Source organism: Toxorhynchites rutilus, chromosome 1 (genome assembly GCF_029784135.1).
Source record: "Toxorhynchites rutilus septentrionalis strain SRP chromosome 1, ASM2978413v1, whole genome shotgun sequence".
Classification (NCBI taxonomy): Eukaryota; Metazoa; Arthropoda; class Insecta; order Diptera; family Culicidae; genus Toxorhynchites; species Toxorhynchites rutilus.
The window spans coordinates 134,387,261-134,400,392 of record NC_073744.1 but is presented as its reverse complement, the minus strand read 5'-3'; the positions used below and the strand labels follow the sequence as shown (position 1 = coordinate 134,400,392).

Below are 13,132 nucleotides of genomic sequence, written 5' to 3'. Positions count from 1 at the left end.
TCTGTTAGTTTAACTCTTTTGAAACTCTAAATAGTAGCCCTGAAAAGGGCTGTTTGTTGTATGTACTCATAAACTTAAAACGGTTTGTAACGAACAAAGAAAGACAATAAGCTTCTGGCAGGAAGTTTAACTGTCTAACTGGAAATGATTGATGAGTAACAGTAGGACACATGAAATTTATGGGGAAGAAACGAAAAAACAAGTTGAAAATACTCGCGATTTCGTGACATATGACATATGACATCATGACATGACGTGACGTGACGTGACGATATGACATCATGAAGTTGCTTTATTTTTAATGGATAGCTATGGTATTGTGATTTCTTTCCATTGTCCTATTCATATTATCAGGCATCGAGAACAGTAGCTTTTTCGGTGAAATAATGTTCGTTTGCAGACTATCACAATCAAGTCGTATTGGTTCTACTGCTTAATCTGTCATAGAAGGAATTGAGTAATTGAGAATTATGAACATGAGTCATGAAGAATATTAATATTTCATTTCGTTTCATTTTTGTGATGCGATGTAATGCCGATCTCAACAAATCTTCGGTTGATAATCGCTGCCTCCTCCTAATTAATGATCGATCACTGTATGGGCGACACTTTCCTCGTTGCTATGATGAAATCTTGCATGAAGTTTGAGTGATGCATGAAATTTTGCATCTGATTACTTTAATATCTTGCTAATTTGTTAGATAGAACGAACTATTGCTCGCAATTTTGTGTTACATACAACATTCACGGGAACGAAGTTGGAAAAAAGAATGCATAATACATGATTTACCCTCGCATCCGCTCGCAAAACATACCTCTTTTATTTGTTAAATTGTTCACCTTTTTTATATTTCCACTGTTGATGTCTCAGGCTAAAAAAATGCTGGATAAATTTGCCGTCTAATGGTATACATTATAACATATATCAAAAGAACAATTCTGCGTAATATGCATTTGAAAACTCTTAATAAACGTTACATTTTTCTTAGAGTGACCCCCTGTATAGAAATCAAAGACGAAGTCCTACGTCAAAGTGACTTGACTAGAAAATGAATTGACTAGCGTTGACTAGCGAGTATGACTGGTGAACTAGTCCAGTCAGTGGTTATTTTAACTGACTCGACTAATGAATACAAATCTGCCTATTCATTCAACTGACTTCAATCCACATTTCTAACTCCCCTAGGAACAAAATTTGTACCCGCGTACACAATCTTATTTTTACGTCCATATAAAGAGGAACGAAAACATGATTTCTGATGCAAAAAAGAAGTTACCCCATCAATGGACGGTTTATTGTCTACCCATCGTGAATTCAAACCAATGAACTTAGACATTTATCAAGTATGCTATGAACGTCCTCGCGTTAGTGTCAGTAAATAGCGTGCAAAATAGCGCACTGCACACACTGCACGCTATTTTATACGTTTGAGTATTTTTCGTGTATGACACAAAAAAATCTAGCTCACCTGTAGCGTATGTCAAACCACGTTGAACTCAAACATCGATGCATGCACACGTACATGGGAGAGAGAAAGAGAGGAACGAATTCGTTTTAGGGGAAGTCACTTCAAAATGCAATGAGGACAATTTAACTGGGAAGAATGAAATGATATAGTCGAATTGGTAGAGGGAGATAGCGACTAAACGCCCGACTGACTGTTTAGTCGTTTTAGCGGAGAAACTGCGTGAAGAAGCCAAAAGTCATTACTAACTGAATACGTATATAGTCAGTCAGATCGTCAGCTGACTATCCTCAGTTGACTATGACTATGCAGAGCTCTGATTCTAAGTCACATACAGAGATGCAAGCCTTCCTGATTTTTTAGGATTTTCAAGACTTTTTGGCACGTTCCATGATATCCTGACAAAACCCAATTTTGTCTGATTTTTTCTGAGTTTATTTTTCTGATATTATTTTTTTCTCTGTAATCCCGAGGAGGAATTCATTCCTTCTTCAGGGATTAATAATTCTGTTTCCATAATCTTCAATCGGTCACTTAACGACTTCGTTTTCCCGAGTTTTGGGAAATAGCGGCAATAACTCCGACTCACAAATTCGGTAATATCCACGACAGTGGAGAAAAAATCATCTTCGCTGAGCTTAAATGCATAGATTTTCGGGCTAGGTTGCATCGAAAACCTATATATTCCAAACGAAAATAAAAATGACAGATCCAGACAACCAGTGAATATGAACAAATGAACTGTTTTTCAATTTGTTTTGAAGTTTATTTTTCACCCAGTGTCATTTTCATCTTGATTATTCAAGGTGCCAGAATTGAATTTCATTTTAGCCAAATGAATATCAGCTGTTGTTTACTTTTAACCCTAGGCAGCTGTGTGCGGCTGGTTTTTATTTATGCCGTTGTTACCGTCTTGCCAAACAAAATCCTGCGCGATTTCTTGCAAAGTTCGTTTCATCGAACTCTGGCGTTTTTGTTCTCTAAATGGTTCAGCCTGACTGTTTTTTTTTATTTTTGAAGTTTGACTTTATGAACCCCACTCAATGCCGCATTCATTGATTATAGCAAATTTGTTCATGCATCAGCGATATGAACAGAATGAACTCGTTTGTTATTGTCATCAATATAATGAGGGCAGGGTTTTTCAAGCTGAAAAAAAGTAATTTACACTGAAATAAAATCATATTCGTTACTCGTGAATATTTGCTGATATACTAAGACAGTGATCCACGATGTAAGCAACTACCGATCAATGTCAATACTCAGCTGTTTGCCGAAGATACTCGAAAGCATGGCGCATGGATGCTATATACGAGTCCGTGTGGATAGGGAAATAGGGGTTTTCGATTTTTTTATGCCAAATGTTTTAAAATTGCATGAAACGTCGAGATCTAGTGTCATCTAGGAAAACAATTTTTTCGTCAAAAAACGGCACCCTGAAAATCTTGATGAGTAATGCAATTTTAAGAGTGTAAGCAGGTAGAATTTAAGTTTAGTAAGTTTACAACTTACTAAACGTAAATTCTACCTGCTTACACTTTGACTTGCGATCGGAAAAAGAGGTCGAACCTCGTGTTCGCGGCTCTTTTATTATTTGCTTCTGCTGACGGCGCGGCTTGTCACCTGATGTGCACCTGGTGGCGTTATGCACATAGCAACATGACTAACAGCTTCCCTCTTAGATTGAAAGTCGTCCTCGACTTTCGCAATTTTCGTATGGGGTAAGCTGGGGTAAGAGTCGTCCTTGGAACCTATCGACAGCCTCTGATGGAATTCTTAGTCTCGCTTGTCTTCTCTTAATGGTCCTCTTTGATGATTATTGTTGCCTTTCGTCGGGATAATATTTTGATGATCCATACGACGATAATTCCGATTGCCAAGAGCGATGTTAGCGATATTGAACCGAAGGATAGCCAATGTAGAAACTTTATCTTGCCGTGGGTACTCTCGGTAGTCAAGTTCAACTGTTGGATATGGCCATATGTAGTATCTGTAAATATTCCAAAGGAATACGATCTAATATGTTAGTTGCGTTTACCTTCAACCCGGTGGTTGGGGTGAATGGTTTTCGAAGAGTATGAGGTTGTTCCGTTCAAATGATAGTTATATTGAAGGTGAATCCTAGTTCCGTTTGAAATGACTGATTCGACTTGATAAAGGCTAAAGATTTCGTTTACTAGCATTGGGATCCTCAGAGTGTATTTAATCGAGTTTTTAATGGTAACGACATACGATTTTGCGATTTCCAATACTTGCTCTGCCATAGTCACGTCGAGTCCTTGATTTCTTAGGAAATTTCGTGCAACGGTTAGTTCGGTAAGGCTGATTAAACGACTGCTAGGAATGTTGAAGCGGGCCAAAGTTATTGCTTCCTCGATGGTTTCGATTTGCTGCGTTAGCACGCCTATGTTGTACAGCAAGTTGACTGAATTGAATCCTTCGTTGATCTTCGATGTCAGGTTCCCCTGATTGGATATCAGAACGTTAATTGCTCTAGTTGTATTCCTAATTCTAGAATCTATTCCTGTATTTATTTCAATTTGCTTATTTTCTTCTTTGACAGTACTGTTGATTGTCGAATTGATTGCTCTTACATCGTCAGCGTCAGGACTCCCAGAAATGTATTTCCAGGCCTTACCTAAACTATCCCATCGTTTTGTTATATTGTTCTTTGGACTAAGCTTTTTGAACGTTAACATAACTTCCTCTATTTTTGCTTTTAACATGGGACTTAATATTTGATCTTGCGTTACAATTACTTGAACTTTTGTGAAAAGGTGATTTACAACTTCTTCGATGGGGTCTAACTCAATGGGATGGTCAATACTCAAATAATTGTGACTAATCTTTGCTGGTCCTAATGGAAGAATTACTACAGGATTTTGTCTCAAATCATGTATTCGTAAGTCTGCTTGCCCCATCGTCGCGAGACACAATCTGGAATGACATAATTATAGATGGTATATGGTTTCAATATTCTCTTTAAGTCTTTCTTATGACTTTTGATTTGGTGTTGATCTGTAATTGTCTTCTTGGTTTGACTTCCCAAATTATGTTACGTGACGTTCGGATGAATTTTTAAAAAAGCTGAGCCGTCCTGAACGGAGTCGAAATGTGAACTGATTTATTATTTCTTTCATTGAACACTGTTTTCATGGCTGGGCCTAAAATATGCTTACACCATGTTTTTTGATATATTTGTTACTTATGCTGATGGTTGCAGAAAATGTGTTAGCGACTCGGTGCACTGGGTCGCGATGTTCCCCGCTATCGGTATACCGTGCCTGGGTGGTAACTGCTCCTCCCCTAGTGTTGAAATTCCTGGTTCAACGGTCAGATTCTTAGTGATGGTGGTTGGTAGAAATGTACTGGTGCGGGGTCAGCGGAATGATTGTCTATGGTTGACTTTTCTGGGTTGTTTGTTGCTTCAGCTGATTGCGTTCTAAACTTGAGAAGAATGTAGATGACAAAGATTATGATCATAGAAGTTGTAAATGAAAATCCCCCGATTATTGTCCAATGGTGTGTAACTGTTGTGAGTTTCAGTTCCAGGTTTTTTGTGATGAAGTTTTTTCAATGAATGTCGGCTTGCTGTTCTGTTTGCCGCTTGACAACATTTAGTCCCGTTGAAAGCGAGAAGATTGGATGCTCAACCGTTTCTGTGATTTGATTTGTAAATGTCATGTTTCGTATCGAAACGGAACAATTTTGGTATGTAATTAAGAATGATCCAATTAATCGTCGATTGGAGACTCCGCTCGTGTTGTGAAATAAATCATTCACTTGATTCAATAATAATATTGTGGGACTCATTTCCGTTACTATTGTTAATGCACGATATTCTCGTAAGTGCACTTGCTGTCGTGACCAATTATTATATTGGATATACATTCGTCTGAGGAAACATCTTTCAAACTGTTGTGATTGCAAAGGCTCCAGTTGCCTAATCTTGAACAATGGTCGGTTTTCAGGAAAAGCTTGTCGTTACCGTAGAGATATTCATCTCTTTCCAGTTTTATACGCAGTGAATCTGTTATTATAGGAACGATTTTCAGATGCTGATATGTTGAATTGCTGAGATTTGGAATGTTGATGATGTAAAGTATGGTTTGTCCATCGGTGCCTATGGTGACGCTTGCGAACCCGAGTGTCTCGTCTATCAATTCGGTTGGTATACCTTGATAACTAAGAATTTGAATCATGAATTCTGTCTCTTTTGATGTAATCATTCTGTTATTAACAATCCCTAACTTTGATAATGTAATGGAATTTTGAATTTTTATTATTTCCTGGTTGGTAATGTCTAGATTGAGAATAATATTTATTAGATCGTGTCCTGCTTGAACGGCTCTGTGTGTTCCCATAAATAAATGAAAACATGCTTGCAAAATGCGCTGAGCGTTCTATGAAGTTTGCTGCGCACGCGGAAATGAGTTGACCTAGTAACGCTTGTAAACACAAGTGTTCTGGTTGAAGTTTCAATATTTGGGCGACACAGTAAACATGTATGTTACTGTCGCTTCGTTATTTTTATTATGCCATTTGCGGAAGTATACAAATGAGTAAGCTAACGGGTTTTGAAATATGTGACGTTGAAAAATGGGTTGAATTTCTTATTGAAAGGATTTGAAGATTGGATCTCTTGAGAGAGATTGGAATTTAAAATAGTTAGAATACATCATCGAAAATAGTTATAGTACATCATCCCCCTTTAGGTGAATGATGTAACATAGTGGAAACATTCAAAAGCATTAACAATGCCTCTGGAAAAAAAAATCAAAGATTGCTTCAGACACTCTTACAAAAAAAAAATTCTTTTTATTTAATATATTTTACAATATAATTTTTAATTATTTATTGCCATCTTTCATTTTTTTATAACACAATTTCTTAAATTTTTATTAGCCTATTTTTATGTACTCTAAATGCTTGTTGTGATATTTGATGTATTATTTCACAATTTGGTTCTTCTATTTCTTTTACTACATATGGTCCGTTGTAAAATGAATCTAATTTTCGTCTGTTGTTGATTTCTAAATAAACTGTATCTCCTAGATTTACATCAATTGGATTTGCTGTTTTATCAATTGCTTCTTTTCGTTTAAATTTTTGTTTCATAAGTTCTTGTTTCGCTAATTCATGTGATTTTTGTAGTTTGTATTTCAATTCTTTGCTGTATAGTTCAAAATTATATATTGGATCAATTCTTCCTGTTTGTAAACATTGTAAATTTGGTGTTATTGGTTTTGTTCCAAATACTAATTCATATGGAGTAAATCCATGTCCTGAATGAGGTGTTGAGTTATAGTTAAAAGCATAAAATTGAAGCCAATCATCCCAGTCTGTATGGTGTTCACTGGCAAAGGATCTCAGATACTCATTGAGACATCTGTGATTTCGCTCTAGTGATCCCATAGTCTGTGGATGATATGCTGTTGCAAAAGTTTGTTTAATTTGGAGTAATTTGCAAATTTGTTCTAGCACTTCGTTTTTATATTCAGTCCCTTGGTCTGATTTCAATTCCAAAAATGTACCATATATGAGGATAAAATTTTCTACTAAGGCTTTTGCTATAACGTTTGTATTGGTATCAATGTAATATATTTGGTTAATTCACATTGTATGGTAATAGCATATCTGTTGTTTTTAATAGTTTTTGGAAGTGGTCCTATAGTATCTATAGAGACAACTTCAAAAGGTTTCGAAGGTGAGGTTGTAATAACTAATTTTTCTCTAGTATGTGTTGTTATTTTATTGATTTTACACAATTCACAGGCCCTTATGAATTGCGCAATTGTCTTTTTCATATTTTTCCATGTATACCATTCTCGAAGTTTTCTGTACAGTCGATGCTGTCCACTATGTCCTCCGAGTGGTGTTTCATGGTTTTCCCTCAGAATTCTTTGTATTTCGCAAGGATCACTAATGAACTTTGCTGGTTTAAAAATTAAAATTTTAATATTTTTAAGTACACGGTTACACAATTGTTTTAAAATTCCGGCCGGAATAATGTTGAATATATCATCGTCAAATGGTAGCGCTATTATTTCAATATTCATTTTCTTCATATTATTATCAAGTTTTGAAAAGGCAAACTCTAATGTTTGATTTCCATTGTATATTTGTGTTTCAAACTCATACACGAATGTAGGGTGTTTAGTGTACGGCGCTCCATAGTATATTGTAAATTTGAGATTATTTCTGTGTGCTTTAACCATAAGCTTAGGTAAACGTTTAACTTTAGTTTGATTTTCGATGTCATACATAGCAAGGTGATCAATCTCGCTAGTATTAACACTTTTTTTCTTAGTAATATCTTGTTTATTTTTCCTCGTCTTTGCTCTTGTATTAACCTTGAGTACAGAGAGTTGTTTTAACTCATCCGAAGAGGTTACAATCCGTGATAACGCATCAGCACAAACATTAGATTTTCCTTTTATATATTCTATTGTAAAGTCGTAATCTGATAGATCAAGCCTCATCCTAGTTAATTTTGATGTGGGATCTTTCATTCCAAAAAGAAAGACTAGAGGTCTGTGGTCTGTTCTTACTAAAAATTTTCTACCATAAAGATACGCTTTGAAGTGATTAACTGCCCAATGAATGGCAGTTAGTTCTTTTAAAATAACGGCTTTATTTTTTTCGCCTTTTGTAAAAGTTTTACTAGCAAATGCTATTGGAAGATCATTGCCATTTATATTTTGAGATAACACTGCTCCACATCCAACATCGGATGCATCAGTAGTGAGAATTTTTTGAAAAATCTGGAAATTGTAATGTTGTCGGTGACATCAGATACTGTTTAAGCGTTTTAAAAGCTTGTTGGCACTGCAATGACCAAATAAATTGAACGTTTTTCTTTAGTAATTGGTTTAATGGGTGTGCTATTATTGCAAAATTTGGCACAAACTTGCGATAGTAGTTGCAAAAAGCAACAAATCGTCTTACATCATCGTTATTTTTAGGTACCGGATAATTCAGTACAGATTCATATTTCGAGTCGTCAGGCAGAATACCATTGTCGGTTATTTTGTGACCTAAATACGTTACTTCGGTGAGAAAAGAATTTACACTTTTTCGCGTTTAATTTCAAATTGTACTTTCTTAATCTGTCAAAAACTGTTGCTAAATTTGTCAAGTGGTGTCGGATCGAACATCCTACCACGATAATATCATCTATATAGACGAAAGCCATTTCAGGTGTTAAACCTGCCATTGCGATCGTCATCATTCTTTGAAAGCTATTTGGACTAATGTTTAATCCAAACGGTAATCTAGTAAATTGATAGTGTCCTGATTGTGTAGAAAAGGAAGTGTATTTTCTCGAATCTTCATCTAAATGTATTTGATGAAAACCTGACATTAAGTCAAGTGTTGTAAAAAATTTTGCTCGACCAAGTTGATCAAGAATAGTATCAATTCTCGGCAGTGGAAACTTATCTGCTAGTATTTTCTTATTTAGTTGTCGAAAATCAACAACTAGACGCCATTTCTTTGTACTGTTTTCTGCCTTTTTAGGAACTAACAAAATAGGATTATTGTATGGCGATACTGATGGTTCTATTATGTTTTCTTTCAGCATCTTACATACTTGGTTATTAATTTCTTCACTTTGTGAATGTATAGTTTTATAATTAGGTATATATACAGGGACATTATCGCTTAAATTAATATTTTGGCTATAAAAATTATTCTTTGATAGTGTTTCATTTGGTAAACAGAACACATCTGCATAGTTTTTTATTAGTTTAAAAAATTGATTTTTCGCGAATTGTGGGATATTTTCCATATCAATCTCATTAATTATTTCATTGATCCGCACTTTATTGCTAGGATTATTTATTTTCATATTAAATGAATAGTAAATTCGTAATGGTTCCATAATTGGGCTAAACTTATCTATATATACAGATTTATCTGTAGTATTTACAAATTTTATACAAGGATTATTGGGAGAAATTATGGTGTTTCCACAGAATATTCCAGGTTGGATTTCTTTGGAGAAAACTACCATATCTTCCGTTATATTTAATGATGAAATGTTTCTAATCACTTCACTCCGGCTAGGTAAAATAAATCCATTATTTATACTATCCTCTATTGGAACTTCGATCTGATGGTTATCGAAATAAAATTTCAATAGCCATTGATCGTAGTCTATTATGCATCTATATTTACAAAAGAAATCACGGCCTAATATGCCGTCCGTCGGTATTGGGAAATTATTGTCTACAATCTGAAGGTTGTGCCTAAGTGTAAGGCCATTATCAAATTGCAATATTGTCTCTGTTTCCGCGATGGTTTCGGTTGTACCATCGGTAACACCTGTTATTTGAAATCGCTTCAGTGGGTCAATTTTCTGCAACGTTGAAATTTTTCCCCGTTTGAAAACAGATATGTCCGAACCAGAATCAATTATGAATGAACATTTGGCGCCAGTCATATGTACGAGTATCGTAATAAAGTTTGTTGCACCCAGATTCATTGCATACGTTGTTCTGATTACGGGCGTTGTCCTAAAAAATTATATTGAGGTAGTACATGCTGACCTTCAGTTTGGTTTAACTGATTCAGCATGTTTTGTGTTTGTCCAAACGGTGCATGTGTAAAACTGACACCGTTTTCGATGTTTGGTATATTAACTTGTGGGACAGCGGGTAACTGAGTCGCTGCCCCCGTGTATATTCTTTATTGTTGTTGAAAGTTTCGACTCCTCTTTGTTGTCTATTTCCATTGAAACCATTCCGTACGAAATTCATACTGCTATTATTGTTATAATTTCTGTATGAGTTGTGTTTATTGTGTGATCGTTGACCTCCGTTCACTCGGTGAAATTGATTGCGTCCCATTTGTAGGTTGTTAGTATATTGAGGCCTATTATTGCCTCTGTTTGGGTTATTTGACCGATTGGTGTATTGAAAGTTTCGGTTTGTTTATCTACTCATGTTGGCAACTAAGACCTGGGCGTTATTTTCAGGGTTTTCGTTGACTTTGATAATAGCTTGCTTGATGTCTGTAAAATTTCCAGCTTTTAAAATTAATTTAATTTCATTGGATTGAATCCCATTTATAAGGGATTCCAACCCAACTCTTGTTGCCATATTATTTGCAACGTCTTCTGGAACCTTTTGTTCCAAATAAAGGCTTTTTAACTTAAGTATGAGGTTTTCTACTTCCTCACAGAAATCAACAGTTGACGCTTTTTTCTTGATTTGCTTTAGTTTAGCAATCAAGGACTCTGGTTTCTCATAGCTTTTGCATCGTTCTTTAATATTTGCGGCGATGGCTTGGAGACTGTTCAAGTCACTTGGCAAGCCTGATCTCGCCTTATTAGTTAGTCTGGTTTTAATGAATTTTACGGCTGTACCCATGTGTTCAGCCTTAGTGAAGGCCTCCTCAAGAAGGTTTATTGCATCAATGAACGCTTCTAAATTACCTGCTGAGCCATCGTACATTGGTACGATGGCTGTCGCTTGCTTTATGTCGAACGAAGTGTTCGTGGGTACCGGTTGAGGGGTAGTCATTTTAAAATTTTCTATTTTACTCTCTAAAATGCTTCTAATAGAAAAAAATGAGTTTCTTGCTGCTTTTGCTATGAAACTCAACTCTGTACTTGACAAGTCGTCTTCGTGCAGTATTAATTTTGCTTGTATATCTTTATATATTTCCTTCGCATACTCCAACTTTGTTTGTAATGTAGCTAGCTTAAAAGGTTATAAATAGACTTTTTTAAATTTCCATCTAGCTGCAATAAAATTTTTAAATCCTCATTTATGTCATCATACTTTGTCATTACTTGACAAAAAAAAATATTGAAAACTAGTATAGATGTATGATATTTATTTTATTTGACTTGTGATAAAAATTGTGATTTACAATTTTGAATTGTCTTCTAGGGGTAACCATGTAATGGGATCATCCCCCGGAAGTTCTCTAATTCTCTTCAACAGTTCTTCCCACGTCAAGGGGTAACCTACTTCTAGAGGAGCGAAAGCTCCAGATCCATGTCCTCTTCCTATTTCATTTAGAAATTCCATAAATTCATTAAGTTCATTGTCATCCATTCTATTATTTCCGGACATCGTACAAAAAAATCAGCAATGTAAAAAAAAATATGTATATTTAAATTTCTAAATTATTCTAGGACTTCTTCTTTATTTTTTTCAATTCGACGGTTGCTAGAACTCGTCGATCATATCCCAAATTTCCTGTGAAATTGGGTCTTCCATTGCAATTTACAAATTTTTTGTTTAAAAATTATTCTTCCCCTACTTTCTTTTACAATACCTGATTTTCTTCGGAGTTTAATCCCTTTTACTCCATAGCGCTGCTTCCACGTTCCATGTTGATGACCATTGGACCGGTTCGTTCGCTGGCTGCTGTATCCTGGATCGTTTAGTCCCCTCCGGATCTATTATCTCCATTTACGAGTTCACTTTCACATGCTTTCATAAAGTTCTTCAGTAGTAGTAGCCAATAGGATCTATTATCTCCATTTACGAGTTCACTTTCACATGCTTTCATAACGTTCTTCAGTAGTAGCCAATATGATCAATTATTTCCATTTACGAGTTCACTTTCACATGCTTTCATAAAGTTCTTCAGTAGTAGCCAATAGGATCAAATATCTCCATTTACGAGTTCACTTTCACATGCTTTCATAAAGTTCTTCAGTAGTAGCCAATAGGATCAAATATCTCCATTTACGAGTTCACTTTCACATGCTTTCATAACGTTCTTCAGTAGTAGTCAATAGGATCAACACATTATCCTTGCTGTTCGTGTGCACACAATTTTTCGACACTTATCTGCTCCGCACCTTACATCGGGGCATTTCTAGAATTCACTTATTGTTCAGTTTTTCCTGGTTTTCGCTAACACACAAATTGTTCGGCACTTTTTATCGGAGCATTTTTAAACTTCACTTATAACACACATTTTCACCATCCGAAGATTACTGATTTGAATCGCGGTCGCCATTTAGTGGGCTTCCTGGCTTTCGGACATATCGGTTTTCAAACAAGAGTTGTTCTCCGAGTCTCCGTTTCTCCGACTCTGTTCGTCATTTTATTAACTCATTTTTCATACCTTAAATCTAGTACTACAATAAAAATATATGGCAGAAGAAAGTGGGAGTTGTCTTAGAAGCTTTAGTTATTTACTGCCCATCCAATCAGAAATGAATGGTAAGCAAAACATAGTTATACAATCAAACGCGCGAATGGTACGCCAGTTGCGAAACCATAAATAAATGAAAACATGCTTGCAAAATGCGCTGAGCGTTCTATGAAGTTTGCTGCGCACGCGGAAATGAGTTGACCTAGTAACGCTTGTAAACACAAGTGTTCTGGTTGAAGTTTCAATATTTGGGCGACACAGTAAACATGTATGTTACTGTCGCTTCGTTATTTTTATTATGCCATTTGCGGAAGTATACAAATGAGTAAGCTAACGGGTTTTGAAATATGTGACGTTGAAAAATGGGTTGAATTTCTTATTGAAAGGATTTGAAGATTTGATCTCTTGAGAGAGATTGGAATTTAAAATAGTTAGAATACATCATCGAAAATAGTTATAGTACAGTCGGCAATGCTGTCAGGATCAATTTTGAAAGTTAAAAATTTTCCTTAAATATTAGTAACAAAAAAAATATTCTTCTTCTTTAA

The 13,132-nt window shown here is 35.5% G+C and overlaps 1 protein-coding gene across 1 annotated transcript; it reads right to left on the bottom strand.

Moving 5' to 3' along the window:
- Positions 1 to 3,242: 3,242 nt before the first annotated feature.
- Positions 3,243 to 10,990, bottom strand: LOC129761459 (uncharacterized). The gene is made up of 3 exons (XM_055759181.1): positions 10,551 to 10,990; positions 3,505 to 4,403; positions 3,243 to 3,430 (listed from the first exon to the last, which is right to left on the bottom strand). Exons 1-3 carry the CDS (start codon positions 10,988 to 10,990, stop codon positions 3,243 to 3,245), a joined length of 1,527 nt encoding a protein of 508 aa, XP_055615156.1.
- Positions 10,991 to 13,132: the final 2,142 nt, after the last annotated feature.

What these genes read in the sequence shown, in the direction of transcription:
- LOC129761459 (XM_055759181.1), bottom strand. Translation starts at nt 10,990, where the DNA reads ATGACTACCCCTCAACCGGTACCCACGAACACTTCGTTCGACATAAAG. An exon ending in AATATGGCAACAAGAGTTGG is followed by an intron (nt 4,404 to 10,550) that starts GTTGGAATCCCT and finishes ATGTCATTCCAG; the next exon opens with ATTGTGTCTCGCGACGATGG. An exon ending in CCCCAACCACCGGGTTGAAG is followed by an intron (nt 3,431 to 3,504) that starts GTAAACGCAACT and finishes CATATCCAACAG; the next exon opens with TTGAACTTGACTACCGAGAG.